Source organism: Macaca thibetana, chromosome 1, assembly GCF_024542745.1.
Source record: "Macaca thibetana thibetana isolate TM-01 chromosome 1, ASM2454274v1, whole genome shotgun sequence".
Taxonomy (NCBI): domain Eukaryota; kingdom Metazoa; phylum Chordata; class Mammalia; order Primates; family Cercopithecidae; genus Macaca; species Macaca thibetana.
In genome coordinates, this window is record NC_065578.1 from 5516858 (window position 1) to 5532507 (window position 15650).

General features: G+C 61.0%; 5 protein-coding genes across 7 annotated transcripts in view; 2 read left to right on the top strand and 3 right to left on the bottom strand.

Annotated features, from left to right (window-relative positions):
- Positions 1-15650, bottom strand: part of RPL22 (ribosomal protein L22) — a 286932-nt gene that overhangs the window by 241612 nt on the left and 29670 nt on the right. Inside the window, exon 1 of one of the 3 annotated variants that reach the window (XM_050787493.1) lies at positions 10832-10836. The exons of the other annotated variants lie outside the window; for them this stretch is intronic. The gene's annotated coding sequence lies outside the window, so the exon portion shown is untranslated. Of the gene's footprint in view, positions 1-10831; positions 10837-15650 lie in introns of those variants that run through there. 3 annotated transcript variants of the gene reach the window in all.
- Positions 1-15650, top strand: part of THAP3 (THAP domain containing 3) — a 399270-nt gene that overhangs the window by 180596 nt on the left and 203024 nt on the right. The window lies entirely within an intron of this gene.
- The window catches only part of ACOT7 (acyl-CoA thioesterase 7), a 193562-nt gene that overhangs the window by 159366 nt on the left and 18546 nt on the right, over positions 1-15650 (bottom strand). The gene's annotated exons all lie outside the window — the stretch shown is intronic.
- Positions 111-2118, bottom strand: HES2 (hes family bHLH transcription factor 2). Its single transcript, XM_050787434.1, has 4 exons — positions 1975-2118; positions 1806-1901; positions 1440-1539; positions 111-1359 (listed from the first exon to the last, which is right to left on the bottom strand). Exons 1-4 carry the CDS (start codon positions 2017-2019, stop codon positions 1079-1081), a joined length of 522 nt encoding a protein of 173 aa, XP_050643391.1. The 5' UTR covers positions 2020-2118; the 3' UTR covers positions 111-1078.
- ESPN (espin) overlaps positions 7791-15650 on the top strand; it is a 38163-nt gene continuing 30303 nt past the window's right edge. The window contains exons 1-2 of the mRNA XM_050787109.1: positions 7791-8264; positions 11266-11459. Of these exons, the coding sequence (XP_050643066.1) occupies positions 7971-8264; positions 11266-11459 (488 nt within the window). The 5' untranslated portion in view covers positions 7791-7970. The remainder of the gene's footprint in view (positions 8265-11265; positions 11460-15650) is intronic.

Genomic DNA, 15650 nt, shown 5'->3' on the forward strand with positions numbered 1-15650 from the left:
GTCTCGAACTCCTGACCTCAGGTGATCCACCCGCCTTGGCCTCCCAAAGTGCTGGGATTACAGGCATGAGCCACCGCACCCACCCAGAAAGAAAAATCTTAACAAGTTGCTTCCGGTAACCAGTCTCAATGAGTAGCAGGGAGTAGTTTGCAAGGAAAAAAAACAAGAGAAGGTGTTTCCCATTCTTTAACCTGCTCCATCCCTCTAATTCCTGCTGCTCCATGGCAGGGGTCCTGCTCACCCCACATTGGCACAGACTCTGTGCTGGAGTCAGACCCTCCAAAGCCACAAGTTTCCTTGAGGCCACAGGGCAGCCTCATTCTTGTTCTGCCCCTTCCTCACAATGAAAGACTGCATAGCCTGGGGGGCAGTGCCCAGGTGTGAAACTGATGCTTGGGAAAACAAATCCTTCTCAAAGTCACTTAAGGAATCCCCCAGCCCCACCGCACAGACCCCTGGATGTATACTGCCCCTATAATTGGGGGCTCTGGGCAGAAAAGCCTAGGAGTGGAGGTGACGGCTCCCGGCCTATGCACCCTTTTGCTCTGCTCTGCTGCCCTGTAGGGCCCTGGAAGTGACCAGAGCCCTTAGGCCATTGCTGCTGTGTGCCCAGAGAGTCCCAAGCAGAGCTGGGCAGGAGGTAGACCCAGGTAGGGCTGGGAGAGCAGTGAGCAGGCAGGGTGCACAGCTGCACTTTGCCCAGTTCTTGGCTCTGGCTCTGGTCTGGTGCCAGTGCTGGGGTGGGTGTGTCGGCTGCCCACGCAGCTACAGGGTCCAGTTCCAGAACTCTCTCCACCAGCTGGGATGGGGGCTTCTTCTTCACCCTGCTGCCTCTTGTCCTTTCTTCTCCCGCCAAGTTGGGGGCTGAAGCAGGGACGCTCCTTTTATTCCCTGAGCCAAGCCCCAGCCGCAGGACTTTCAGTCTGCCACGCCAGTCACAAACATCCGGCTTCCGGCCTGGGTGTGGGTACTGGGCTGGCCCCTCATGATGGGAACAGCAGCCGCCACCAAGAGCTTCAACCTGTCCAGTGCCCCAAGGTCCCAAGCAGTCGGCAGGATCCGTGGACCGACCGAGGTGCTACCACGGCCGCCAGAGGCCAGGGCCGCAGGGAGGCGAGGGCGGCGAGGGCACGGGCACGGATGCGGGCTGCGGGGCAGACGCGGGCGTTGGGGCGGGGGCAGATGGGCCACCGGAATCCCCAGCGCGCCCGCCGTCGAGGGTGGCGCTGGCCGCTCTCCGCCACAGGTGCTCCAGCAGGCGGGCGCTCACTGCGGGCTCCAGGACTCGGCAGGCGGGCAGCACGCGGGCCAGGCGCGCCACACAGGCACTGTAGCCCTCGCGGTAGCTGTCGCAAGGCACTGCGGGCAGAGAGCCGCGTGAGGCACGGGGTGGGGTGCGGGGTGCAGGGCGCGGGGCAGGGGAGGGCGGGCTCACTCACCGGGCGCTGCCGTGGGCCATGACAACGCAGGCAGCTCCTGCAGGAAGCGCACGGTCATTTCCAGGACGTCTGCCTTCTCCAGCTTCGAGCAGTTGGAGTTCTGCGCCCGGCCACAAGGAAGAGGGACAGAGAACCACCAAGACAGACCTCTGACCGGCTACCAGGCGCACCCGCGCTCTAGTTGGGAGCTGGGTGTGGGGAGCGCCGTGGCCTGCGTGGGGTCAGCTCCGACGCGCCCACCCCACCGAGGCTCCGCCTCGGGCGCCGCGCGGAACCCCCTGGCGGGTTCCTCCTGCAGGAACACCCCGTCCCCCTGCCCCCGCTCCGCGCCCCAGGACCCTCCGCCCTCCGCCCGGGCGCGCTCACCTCCCGGCCCAGCAGCGGCAGGATGAGCCCCTTAAGCTGGCTCAGGCTCTGGTTGATGCGCGCGCGCCGGCGCTTCTCCAGCAGCGGCTTCAGGCTCTGCGGACCGGCGGCGCGGTGGTTAGACGGGTCCCCGGAGTGCCCCCCCCCGCCCCCAGTCCCCGGTTCCCACCTTGCGCAGCTCCGCCGCGTCCCCTGCCCGGCGAGGCAGCCCCATGCTCCGTTGGAAAGCGGTGGCAGCTGCGAGCCCCACGCAAAAGGAAACCGAGGTCCGGAATGAGGTCCCGGGCGCGGCCCGGGCTGGTGCCAGACGAGTGCGCGCCGCGCCGGCGGCGGAGCTTTAAGGGAGCTGCTCGCCTGCCCCGCCCCGCCCCGCCCCGCCCCGCCCCGCCCCGCGGAGTCCGGCCGTCCGCTGGTCCCACCTCCCGCCTTTGTTCCTGCGCAGGGTAGAGACGGGAGGGGAGACCGCGACGCCCCCGGGGATCCCGCTCCCTGCCTTCATGTCCTATCTACCGCGAGGTGGCGGCCCCCAGTTGTCCACGAGCACCTGCGGGGCAGTTGTGAGGGCGCCATTGGGGGCCTTCGCTGCGTGACCCCGAGGGCAGGAGGGCCAGGTGGGGCCAGGCCTTGCCTGGCTCAAGCTACTGCCCCTCCTCTCCAATGCTGCCCTTCATTCATTCCCCAGGCTCGGGTTCAGCGTCTCCTCTGAGCCCCGCCCTGGGCCGGAGCAGGGAACCCAGCGGTTATGGGGGCTCCCACGAGGGACAGCAGCAGGAGGGACTCACACCCCCAGCTGCTTTATCGGGTGAAGGGCTGAGCTGGACGGGGAACCCGAGGTCCGGAGAGAGGTCGTGACTTGCTCCAGCCCTCGACGCTGGGAACAGGCCAAGCCTGGACAACGGCCTCAGTCGCTGGACGCCCGGCTCTAAGGACCCCGCAGAATCCTTCAGCGGCTTGCCTAGTTAAGAGCCTTCTGGTTACCCCACTCCAGGCTTTGGGTGGGGAAACGGAATCCTAAAGAAGCAGGAGCAGCCCGGGAGCCCTGGGAGCTCGTTTTCATTCCCACCGGCTAGGGGTCCGGGTTCTGCCCCGCAGGACAGTCAGGGCTCACGTGACGCGCGGGCGGGACAGTCCTGGGTGCGGGCCCCGGGCTGCCAGCCCGGGCCCCAGTGGCCCGCCCAGGACCGCCTTCGCGCCGCGTGGCCGTTGCTGCGGCAAACTGGCTGGCGTCCCCCGCCCATCTGCTCCAGGCTCCCCTCCCCCGACCGGCTGGCGGGCAACGGCCACGCCCGCGAACCACACTGCGAACTACTGGGCAGAGAGATAACTGGAGGGATCCACAGAGCCAGCCGGGAGGAGGCCACATGGGGCGGAGCCAAGGAGGGCTCTGTCCAGGGTGCTGGATGAACCCCCTGTCTCCTGAACCCCACTTCCAAGCTCCACCCCTGCCGCTAGCCCCACATCCCCCTCCTTCAGGGTTCTCCCCGCAGGGTGGAAGAAGACCAACGAACACACTAAGGGGCCCGGAGAAGCCTGGGCCAGGGGAGCCCAGGCAACCCATACCTGTCTGTGGCATGGGAAGGACGGTAGGCCACCGTTCATGGACATTTACTGTGTGCCAAGCTCAGGGCTTAATGCTTTAAGGCTCGTGCCTGCATTAACCCTCATAAAAAGTGCTAACAAGGCCGGGCGCAGTGGCTCACGCCTGTAATCCCAGCACTTTGGTAGGCCGAAGTGGGCGAATCACGAGGTCAGGAGATAGAGACCATCCTGGCTAACACGGTGAAACCCCGTCTCTACTAAAAATACAAAAAAATAGCTGGGCGTGGTGGCGGGTGCCTGTAGTTCCAGCTACTCGGGAGGCTGAGGCAGGAGAATGGCGTGAACCCAGGAGGCGGAGCTTGTAGTGAGCCGAGATCCCGCCACTGCACTCCAGCCTGGGCGACAGAGCGAGACTCCGTCTCAAAAAAAAAAAAAAAAAAAAAAAAAAGTTGTAACAAGTGAGAATAAATCATTCAAGATATTTGGCCCAGCAGGGCTTGGAGGAACCTGAGACCTTGTTCTCCATGGTTGAGGCCAATTTGCCTCCATAGGCCTCCCCCAAGACAGTGAATTGTTCTTTGAGAGCCTAAAAAACTCTGTGGATCTTTTCCCTCTCATCCCCAGCCCAAGCCACTTAGCTTGACTGACTCAGTTCTGCACCCACAAGTCCGCCTGCAGCATCTGCATCTTGGGAAGGGACTGATTCTAGCTCCTGGGAGAAAAAGGCTGAAGGAGGAGGCTCCCCTTAGAATATCCCCCTCCAGGCTTGTGGACCACCATTTGAAGACTGAACGGCAGGGGAGCAAACATCGTTTCCATTGCCAGTTACCCCCAGTTAAAAATATTTCTTCCTCCACTCTCCCATTGCGTAAAGGACTTTAACCAAGTAACCCACAGTTATCTTCAACTCAAGGATTTTCAGGTTTTACTGGTTACTTGGAAAGAGTGGTCTGGAATCAGAGGAGCATTAAAGACAGCTAGGTGGGCAAGTGTCGGGTGCAGGCTTTAGGGGAGCTCTGGCCACCTAGGATACAGTAAGGATACACTCCACCCCGGTCCCTACTCTTGGGAAGTGCACTGGCCCTTGGGTTGAGGAGAAACCTGGGGCGGGCTGGGGTGAGCCCAGCAGAGGGGTGAGAGAAGGCCTCCTGGGGAGAGAATCTCTAAGCTGGTATCTGGAGGGTGGGAGATTATGGGGGTTCTGTGAGCAGAGGGAACCTTGGGTGAAGAGGAAAGAAGAGCCTAGCAGGATCAGCCAGGGAGTGAGGTTTGCCACTTCCGTCTGTGTCATCTCAGGCAAAATGCTTTAAAAAACAATGCCGGGCGCGGTGGCTCACGCCTGTAATCCCAGCACTTTGGCTGGGCGGGCGTGGTGGCTCATGCTAACACGGTGAAACTATAATCAAAAAAATTAGCCGGGCGCGGTGGCAGCACTTTGAGAGCCAATGTGGGTAGATCATTTGAGGAGCTCAGGAGCGGAGTTCGAGACCAGCCTGGGCGACAGAGCCTGAAAATGAAAAAAAATATCTCTAAAAAAAAATAAAAAACTAAAAATCTCTACTAAAAATATAAAAAATAAAAAAATTAGCTAGGCATGGTGGCAGACACCTGTAATCCCAGCTACTTGGGAGGTTGAGGAAAGAGAATCACTTGAACCTGGGAGGCAGAAGTTGCAGCGAGCCTAGATTGTGCCATTGCAGTCCAGCCTGGGCAACAAGAGTGAAACTACATCTCAAAAAACAAACAGGCCAGGCGCGGTGGCTCACACCTGTAATCCCACCACTTTGGGAGGCCGAGGTGGGCGGATCACGAGGTCATGAGATCGAGACCATCCTGGCTAACACTATGAAACCCTGTCTCTACTAAAAATACAAAAAATTAGCAAGGCATGGTGGCGGGCGCCTGCAGTCCCAGCTACTCTGGAGGCTGAGGCAGAAGAATGGTGTGAACCTGGGAGGCGGAGCTTGCAGTGAGCTGAGATTGCGCCACTGCACTCCAGCCTGGGCAACTAAGCAATACTCATTTCAAAAAAAAAAAAACCGCCAGGCGCGGTGGCTCAAGCCTGTAATCCCAGCACTTTGGGAGGCCGAGACGGGCGGATCACGAGGTCAGGAGATCGAGACCATCCTGGCTAACATGGTGAAACCCCGTCTCTATTAAGAAATACAAAAAAAAACTAGCCGGGCGAGGTGGCGGGCGCCTGTAGTCCCAGCTACTCGGGAGGCTGAGGCCGGAGAATGGCGTGAACCTGGGAGGCGGAGCTTGCAGTGAGCTGAGATCCGGCCACTGCACTCCAGCCTGGGTGACAGAGCGAGACTCCGTCTCAAAAACAACAACAACAACAACAACAACAACAACAACAAAACACCACCTCCCCATCTCTCCATGCCTCATTATCCCCAGCTATAAACTGGAAACAATAGCTGTACCTCTCTCACAGCACCTCTGGATTAAATATCCATGCGAAGCGTGGTGGGCACTTGGTGGGTAGCACAGATAAAATAAAAGTGCTACTGCTGGCGTGAGCTCCCTAGGGCTGCTGGGGAGGACCCAGTTGACCTGGTGGACATGGGAGAGCCTGGAAAGGACAGAAGCCTGACAGAAGCCTGGCAGGAAGGGCCTGGCTCGCAGCGTGAGTTTGAGTCATGTCCTGAAAGGAGTCTGAGAGGTTGGTCAGCAGGGGTGGGTGCTCACATGTGGCACTAATGGAGATGTCATTAGCAACAGTGGCAGGGGCTCAGGGTCATCTGCCCATCCCACTGGAATAGCAATAAAGCATCACCTGGACCTGGCCCACAAAAATCACAAAACCATGTGCTAGATGAGCTTGTCCATGACCAAGGTGGCCACCTTAGGAGTGGAGAGCACAAATTGCAAGGCCTTTTGGAATGGAGGAGGCGCAGGGGAGGGGTGCCCAAGACAAGCCATTTTAGCACCTCTTCCTGACAGTACCCCTGCTGCTTGCTGGCCTCACGGTACACCTGCCTCTGGGCACCTAGAGGAGGACAGCGCTGGCCGCAGTGAGCCTGTTGCCCTGGCCACCGCCAGCTCCAGCAGCGAGGCTGCCAGGAAATGACTCCTCCCTCCCTTTGTTGCAAACCACTGGGCAAGGGTCCCAGATCCCAGCGGCCACAGCTCCCATGGAGAGAGTGAGGGTGATCTGGCCAGGTGGAAGTCGTTGGAAACCCACCAGACTAGGCACAGCCCAGCAGCTCCAGTTACCTGGGCACCTGGGAGCGCGGGAGGCCACCACGCAGGTCGCCACTAGGTGGCAGCCCCAGGGAAGGGACCGGAGGCAGCCCCCGAGTTTAGCACTGTGAGTTTAGCACTGTGAGTTTAGCACTGTGAGTTTAGCACTATGACTCCCACTGTTCCTGGAAGGGGCTTCCTTCATTCTACAGCAGTTCCAGCGCTGACTGTGCCAGGCCAGAGCTGGCGCGGAGTGAAACCTTCAGCCCGGGTGGGGCCAAGCCCCCATGGGATTCCAGAGGGGGTGGGTGTTGGGACAGGAAGGGCACAGGGTGCTTCAAGATCGCTGATAGGCGGCCTGTACTCCCACAGCCATGTAGCCCCCACCTTCTGTCAGCTTTTCCTCGCGGCCTTTGGGCACTAGCCGCTCCCACGGCTGGTGTTCAGTGGAGCCCGCAGGGTGGCTTGGCACACATTCGCTGTCCTGCCCGCGCCCTCTGGCGCTTTCCTGAGCCCCTGCAGGGGTCTCAGCCCTCTCTCTCTGGATGCTGGCGCTCCCGCGTCTCCCCACAAGCCCTATCCCTCCCATCCCTGCCTTCTGTGTGGCTGGAAGCCCCTCCACCCCGACAGCGGCTGTGGGCGGCCTGAGGCCATAGCGTCTAGATCGAGTTCCCAGCGCACCAGTGGTTCCTGTCCTGCCCTCCTGCCCTCCCCGCTGGAAGCTCTGGGGGCAGTTCTCGGATCTGGAGGGACCCTGGAAGGCAGGGCTCTTTGCACTTTCTGGGGATTTCGACCTAGAGCCCCTCAGGGACGTGGTAGGGCTGCTCCTGCCTCAGGGCCCTTGTCCTCGCGCTCCCCACCTGGAATACCCTTCTCTCCACTGAAACCCAGCCCCACTGCACCTCCTCAGATACTTTTCCCTGTCCGCCCACGCTGTCCCGACAGTCATTCCCCATCACCTCTGAAATTGCGTTGCCAGCGCCTAGAATCGCAGTTAGCGGGCACTGGGCAGATGAATGAATTTGTCTGTGCCTGGACGGCTCTCCAATTCGAACGCAGTTTTGCTGCGCTCTGGGGTCTCCACTGTTACTTGAGGCAAATTAAGAGAGAAACCTCTGGGCGTCCTGCCCCAGTCGCACCAGTGTCCCTGCGGCGCGGCGGGGGCGGGCGGGGGACTCGGGCAGAGACTGCGGGGCGGGGCGGGGAGGGGTGAGGGCGGGCCCGAGGCTTAAGCCGGCGTCGGCGGGCTCCGGCCCCAGAGCTCGGCGGAGCGGAGCGCCAGGCAGCGCGGAGCAGAGGCCGGGCCCACAGCCGCTCCGCCTCCGGGCCCGCAGATCCCCGACGGCCGCACCGCGGGCTCCTCCGGCTCGCGAGGACACACGCATGGCGTCCTGGGGAAGGCGCTGAGTTCGGAGTCGCGGCGCCGCAGGCGGCACCATGGCCCTGGAGCAGGCGCTGCAGGCGGCGCGGCAGGGCGAGCTGGACGTGCTGAGGTCGCTGCATGCCGCAGGCCTGCTGGGGCCCTCGCTGCGCGACCCGCTGGACGCGCTGCCCGTGCACCACGCGGCCCGCGCGGGGAAGCTGCACTGTCTGCGCTTCCTGGTGGAGGAAGCCGCCTTCCCCGCCGCGGCCCGCGCCCGCAACGGCGCCACACCGGCCCATGACGCCGCCGCCACCGGCCAGCTCACCTGCCTGCAGTGGCTGCTGTCGCAGGGCGGCTGCAGAGTGCAGGTGGGTTCGCGCGGTTCGCCAGGGGCGCTGCGGCTTCCTCCTACGGAGAGGGTCCTGGCCCAGAGTCCCCCGGGGCTCAAGAATGGGTGGGGTTTGGCACCTCCTGGCCCAGCTGAGCCCTGCACGGAGCTCCTTCCAGAGGCCCTCAGGTGAGTGGGCTCCCTGGCTTGCCAGTACGCGGGCAGATGCCCTGGCGAGCCTGGGGCCTCCCTGGAAGCGCACCTGGGTGATGGGAGCCAGAAGGGAGGGGTCTCCGTGGGGCTGGTGCTTACTAGTATGTACCGGGAGAAACAAAGCACTGATCCTGTAGTCCTGGGAGTGGGTGGGGACATGGGGCCTGGGCAGCAGAGTCAGACGCCCGTGCCCTCCAGGACCAGATCTGAAAGGAGGCTGGGCAAAGTCCCACAGCCCACCCCAGGCTGAGATACAGGTGTCCCAGCCAGGATGTGGGGGAAGGGTGATGGGCCGTGGTAAATGGTGGTCTGCCCATAACCCAGGCTGACCCCAGGACATCAGTGCTGTCAAGGCTCCCAGTTGTCAGCTGCTTCTCCAACCCAGCCTGATTCTTGCTGCCTCCAGACCCCACCTGGTCACTCTGAGCAGTGACCTCCAAGGGCAGTCCTGGCTGCTGAGAAGCAGGTAGCCAGCCAGGCAGCGGTGGGACAGTTCAAGGCACAGGGAACAAGAAGTGCAGATCTCTGAGGCGTGCATGCTCCTGTCCTGTTGGAGGGCCAGCCGCAGGCAGCGTGTTCAGAGTGGGTGAGGAGGGGAAAAGCTGCCAGGGCCAGGCCAGACAGTATCCTAGCCAAGGTTAGGGATATGGATGAAATTCTGGTTGAGGGGGTAGCCACAGGAGGGAGGAACCAGAACTAATTTTCCACTTAGACCACCAGGTGACCTGGAGATGGAAGGAGAGGAGTCAGGGTAACTCTAAACCGGCTTACTATGCCCCAAAGATGGCCAGGCCACCCCCACCTTCTGCCCTCAGATAGCAGGCCCCCCTTCCCACCCTTCTTGGGAGATGGCCCACCTGGTATCTCTCAGTGGGCCCCATTACCAGGGCTTCCTGGTCACGTGGCCCATGGCCACTCTTTTGCGCGGTGGCATGCCTCCCTGATCCAGTGTCCAGCCCTGGCCAGAAGCCTCCCTGGCCAGTGCAGAGGAACTGGGAGGAGCAGGTGGCCTTGGGCCCAGCTTATCAGGTCTCCTGCCCTCTGGGCCGGGCAGGCTTGGGTGCGGGGGGAGAAAGTGTGCGGGGGATGACCTGGATCCTTGGGCTTGCCCAGCCCAGAGAGATAAGCTGCTTTAGGGTGTGGTCCACCGCACATGAGGCTCCTGGGGCCTGGACAGCTGGACAGCCTGGACAGGCACAGGCCAGAGCCCAGAGGTCTGTGGCCCTCTCCTTACAGTTTTCACCACTGACAGGCCCAGAGCCAGTGGGACCCCTGGAGCCTCAGACCCACAGTCCCCAAGGCCAGTAGGAAGGAAGCGCCTTTCTCAGGAGCTGGGGCTCAGGTCACATTTCACCATGGTTCTGCCCGGGTGCCCGCTAGCCAGCCCCGACCTTTGGGCTCAGAGGGGACAGACTGAACCACTCTCTGGTCCCCCCCACTCTCAGCTTTCTAGCACACAGGAGGGGCCTCGGTGTTGCCCTCAGCTTCCTGTGGGCCATGACATTCTCTGCCCCGTCTTCCTGCCTCCTTAGCAGGACCGCCAGGCCATTGCCCCCACCCTGCAGGCTGCCTGAAGACCCTACCAGTGGCCCCAGGGACCCCAGCTCCCTCCGTGACCTCTTTTCCTTGCATTTCTCGCAGGAGCCTCAGAGCTTCTCTTCCCACTGTGATTCGGCTTCCTGAGGCCTGGGGTCTCTCGCCAGCTCCTGCTGCCTCTGCCAGTCTGTAACCACAGTGCCCTGTCTCTGGGCAAGGCGGGGCAGAGAGGCTTTGCTTCCTGATCCTAGTGAAGTTCGCGCACTGCCTCCTGCAGCCGCGGCCTTGCCTACCCCTCTGTCGTCCTATGTGCTTGGTGCTGGGAGGTTGTTCTGTTCCCAAACCAGTGCCCACTCTGCCAAGTGCAGCAGCCTCTGTGTCTAGATGTTCCTGGGGATTCTCCTCCCAGCACAGGTCCCATAAGCACTCCCCTCCAGCCCCTTTCTCAGCAGACACACACAGTGGGGTGTCCACTGATGACACATTCAGCAGTTCTGGGCCCAGACCCCTGGCCGCACCCGCTCTGAGGCCCCTGGGGGGAGTTTGGTCCAAGCCCTCCCAGGGGCCACCACTAGCCTGCACCTAGCACCCCTGGCTGACTGCCCCGGACCCACCCACCAGTACCCAGCAACTTCCACCTCCACAGGGGCAAGAACACAGGCTGCTCCCATGGCTGGCGCTGGCGAGTCTGCTGGGGGAGGGGCGCAGGTTTCTGCACCGAAGTTGGGTTGCCGGAGGCGCACTAAGGCGGAGGTCTCTGTTCCCACGTGACACCTAGGAAGGGTGGAGAGAGAGGGGGCAAGTGTTGGATGCGGGGGGTGCCCCCCAGTCCTGGTGCTAGCTTGGTACAGCCCCACAGCCCCCCTTCCTGGCCCTGCTCCGCCCAGTAACCCTCTGTCACTCCTTCAGGCACTCCCTGAGCGCCTGGGAGTCAGGGCTGTGGTTCTGGGCCTGGAGCCAGTCTCCTACCGTGACAACCAGGTACTTGTTGTGTAGGCAGCTCGCAGTCAGGACCTGCAGGCCTCTGAAAGCCCTGCATGGTGCTGCTGCCTATTGGCTATGGTTCAGAGAGGGCCAATTAGTTGCCCAAGGACAGAAGCAGAACTCAAACCCAGGATCCACATGACCTAAAAAACAAAAAAAAAACATTGCTGAGTGAGGCCTGGCCAATCCCTCCAGGGAAGACAGAGAGAACAGAACCACCCTCCAGGCCTGTGGGAGTCTGGGAGTGGCCCAAGCCAGGGGCGGGGCAGCAACAGGCTTTAGGAATTGAACTGGCTCTCCTCCCACAGGACAAAGACAATTCTGGTGCCACAGTCTTGCATCTGGCTGCCCGCTTCGGCCACCCCGAGGTGGTAAACTGGCTCTTGCATCATGGCGGTGGGGACCCCACCGCGGCCACAGACATGGGTGCCCTGCCTATCCACTACGCTGCCGCCAAAGGAGACTTCCCCTCCCTGAGGCTTCTCGTCGGGCACTACCCTGAGTAAGATCACCCCTCTTAAGGGGTACTCTGGGTGGGCTGGGCCAGGGCTTTGGGGGATGCCTGGGATTTTCCACGCCTCTCTGACACTCCAGGACAAGGATCCCTCCAGTGGCCATCCTGGGGCCAGAGGGCCAGGCCAGAGAAATGGCTTCCACTCAACATGAAATTTTCCCCTCCTGGAAAACCCCTTTTGGGGCTGTCCCCAGAGCCCTGCAAGCAGGTGCTCCCAGCATCCTCAGCTGCCCAGCCGCACGCAGCTGGGCCTGGGAGGCTGGGCACGCAGGCCAAGGTCACCTGTTCCCCTTGGGCTGCTTCTGCAGCAGAGGCTCTCTCTAGCTTAGGCTGTGTTCATTTGCAAGACTGTTCAGGACGGAGTGGGGAGCAGCAAGGGCAGGAGCGCCTCCTAGGCCCTAGTCAAACAGGCGGAAAGGGAACCCCATCAGTTACTCAAGCAGTTAAAGGAGAAAGGCCCCTCCCAGACCCCCACCCCACCTCCTGGCCCCAGAACCCCTGGCTGGAGGCCATCCAGAGAGCAACTTGTTATCTCCTGTGGCCCCTCAGCCCATTCCCACTATCAAGGGAAGCATGGGGCTCCTAAACCTCCTGGGGAGTGGGCTGGGAGCTCCCCCGGGTGGGGTGGGGGGTCGTACAGAGCAGGGGACACGTGTGAGTCTGGGGGAGGGAGGGAGGGACTCAGGTCTTAGGTGCACCTGCAGAGGCAGGCATCCTGGGGAAAGCTGCACAGGCCCTGTCTGAGAGGGTAGGGTGCCAGATGCCACAGGGGTCTGAATGGGGAATGGGGTGCTATGACGGTTAACCCTCGTTAGTCTAAGTGGGAGCCTGAGATGTAAATGTGAATGTGGACCCAGCCTCAGGACGACAGCAGCTACGAGGTGAGAGGGTCTGGCCTGTCCCCACCACTGGTCAGTTTCTGGGTGTGCCTGCAGGGCCCCTGGCCACCAGGGAGCAGGCTGAAGGCCAGTTCTGGCCATATGACCATGTGGCAAGGTGGCTACAGCAGCTGCAGCCTCTTGGGCCCAGGCACACTGGTGTGGATGTAGGGTAGCCCTAGCACCCACCAGGCTGGGCTCCAGTGGTCCCCTTGGCCCAGGACAGGGGAGCTGGGCCTGGTTCCATCCTTACTAAGAAGGGGCTCCATGGTTTGGTCAGTGGGAGACCCAACAGGTGCTGCCCCGGGGAGGGGGCACTTCACAACCAGCCCTGCCAGGCCTTCTTGGTGGCCGCTTTGGTATGAATTCACTGCTTCCAAACAAACTAGGGTTTGGATCATGTCAAAGTCAGTGGGATTTAGAGCAGGAGGGCCCCAGGGACCCTTGAGTAGAGGGTTCCAACTGGCTCCTGTCAGCACCTCTTGGAGGCTGTCCCAGATTCCTGAGTTAGACTCTCCAGGTTGGGGCCTAGGAGCCACACCTGGGACATGTCCCCATCCTCACAGCGGTGATTCTGATGCACCTGTCCCACCCCCTCACTTCAAGCAGAGGAGAAGGACAGGTCTTGAGAGCGGCAGGTACCCCTGATGGCAGGACCAATAAGGCCCAAGTGTGAACTGGAAGACGCTGAGCCCGCCTTCTGCAAGCGCTGGTGAGGACCGCCAGTCCGAGCCTTCCTCACTGAGAAGCCAGGTCTAGGATGAGCCACGATCCCTCCGTGGGCTGGGATCCCAGGTGTTAGGAAGACTGGCTATGCTGTGGAACGCCCTCCAGGGCTCCGGGGCTGGGGTACCCTGATCCCCTTCCAGACCATGCCAACTGCTGCGTGTGATTGGGCGCTGGTGCTGACCCAGTGGCCAGATGGCCTGGACTGATGAGCCACCAGCCCCCCAGGAGTCACCATGAATCTCAGGGAGGTGGACAGAGGGCTTGGGCTCCATTTCCCACAGCGGCGTGTGACTTGGCTGATAAGAAGGTGTCTTTGTGTGGTTGCCAGGCTGGGCTCATGCAGGAGGGGCAGCTGGGAACTGGGGTTGGGGGCTGGTGTACCCACTTAACCTCCTACCTTGGGAGTAGGGATTCCTGCTCACGAAGGCTGTGGATATGAGGGCTGGGAGCTGGGGAGGGCAGAGGCTTGAGCTGCCCCAGGCCACAGGGCGCAATCAAGGGACCCAGGTGGCCCAGCTTCATGCTCTTGCGAGCCTCTGCGGCCTGCTGTGAATGGCTGTGAATTATTCACAAGGCTCAGCTCTCTCGCTGGCGTGTAGGTGAGTGCTGAGGGAGGAAGGGCTCCCGGACCTGCTGGTGGGAAACTCGATCCTGCCCAGGGAGGCTGTGGGTGACCATGGGAAATGGAAGTGACACACTGCAGAGGGGCTGGAAGGCTGGACAGCCTCGGGAAAGCTCAGCTAATTCCAGGGCTACACCTTGGGGTGTTATAATAGAAGGAATGCCCTGCACATCCCCCACACCTCCCTGTCTATCCCGTTCATGGGGCCAAGTCTTCCCAGAAGCAGAGGACTTGTCCCAGTGACCTCAGGGGCTGCTGCCACATGGGACCCTCCCTCTGGGCCCTTGTAGAAAAGGGATCTCTCATACAAAATTAGCCGGGCGTGGTGGCACATGCCTGTAATCCCAGCTACTCAGGAGGCTGAGGCAGGAGAATCGCTTGAACCTGGCAGATGGAGGTTGCAGTGAGCCAAGATCGTGCCATTGCACTCCAGCCCGGGCAACAAGAGTGAAACTCCATCTCGAGGGAAAAAAAAAAAGAAAAAGAAAAGGGATCTCTCAGTTGGGAGACATGGGGCTGGCAGGAGCCGGGCTGGGCAAGTCCCAGGCCCTGGGTCTCGGGGAGATTGAGTTGGGAGGGTTGACCCTCCTGGCAGGAGCTCCAGTGGCTGATGAAGGGGCGGATTGAGGGTCCAGACCCCCAATCAGGGCAGAGTGAGGAGGGGTGAAGAGCAGGTGTCCCCAAGGCTGGTGGCCACCCTCCCAGGAGGGTCCTGGAGCCCAGGAGCTTACTCTGACCCCCTCACACCTGCTTCTGGCTGCCCCAGGGCCTGAGCAGCTGGGCGGGGCTGTGGGTGTCGGGGAGCCTGGGCTCAGCTGGGACCCTGAGGCTTGAGCTTCCAGGCTGGGCAGTGAGGAGGCTCCAGTATCTTCCCCTGGGCTCCTGGGTGCTGCCAGTCACAGCAAGCGGGAAAACCAGTTAGCCCAGAGATTTTATCAACTTCAGCAGGTGTCTCCTTCCCCCAAAGCCTCCCCTACCCCAACCAGACTAGACTGGAGTGGGATTGGAAAGTACCTGGGGCTGGGTACGGTGGCTTACGCCTGTAAGCCCAGCACATTGGGAGGCTGAGGCGGGTGGATCACCTGAGGTCAAGAGTTCAAGACCAGCCTGACCAACATGGTGAAACCCCGTCTCTACCAAAAATACAAAAATCAGCTGGGCGTGTGGCCAGACTATGCCTGTATAGGTGGCACATGCCTGTAAGCCCAGCTACTTGGAAGGCTGAGGCAGGAGGATCGCTTGAACCAGGGAGGCGGAGGTTGCAATGAGCCCAGATCATGCTATTGCACACCAGCCTGGGCAACAGAGCAAGACTCTGGTTAAAAAAAAAAAAAAGGAATGAACGAAAGAAAGGAAGAAAGGAAGGAAAGAAAAGAAAAAGAACCTGGTGCTGAGTATCTTCTAGGAGTCTGGCAACACCCCGTGTCATCTGAGCCACACAACCACCCCTAGCAGTAGCTCTGCAGTCAGCCCATTTTACAGATGGACTCATTCAACTAAGGCTTATTGAGCATCTTCTATGTGCCAGGCAATATTCGAAATGCCAGTGATATGCTGGTGAACCAGACAAGTGTCCCTACCTCGTGGAGCTGACAGGTACAGAAATGGTGTTTTAGAGAGGCTGATCCACCAGCTGTGGTCACCCCTGGCTTGCTGTGTGGCCTTGAGCTGGCTGTACCTCCTCTCTGGGTCTCTCTCCCACTCCTGGTCCAGGTCCTAATCACTCAGGGCCTTTCAAGTCCACTGGAGACTTCCCCTTTTCCCTTCCTTTGTGCAAAGCTTCACAGAGCCTAGCTGCTCCTACGGCCCAGGGGTTCAGGAAGCCCCGACCTGGGACAGAAAGGGGGTTTCTTAGGAAGCCCCAGCAGCTCTCAGCTTAGACAGCCCCAGGGCCCAGGGCTCAACTCTCCCCCTTAGAAGGCTGGAGGCTCTGCCTGGGGTGGTCCTTTT

Excerpts from the sequence above, each read along its gene's own strand:
- HES2 (XM_050787434.1), bottom strand. The coding sequence starts at position 2,019 with ATGGGGCTGCCTCGCCGGGCAGGGGACGCGGCGGAGCTGCGCAAG. Across the intron at positions 1,902-1,974 it reads ACGCGGCGGAGCTGCGCAAG|AGCCTGAAGCCGCTGCTGGA; the intron begins GTGGGAACCGGG and ends GCCGGTCCGCAG. Across the intron at positions 1,360-1,439 it reads ATGGCCCACGGCAGCGCCCG|TGCCTTGCGACAGCTACCGC; the intron begins GTGAGTGAGCCC and ends CTCTGCCCGCAG.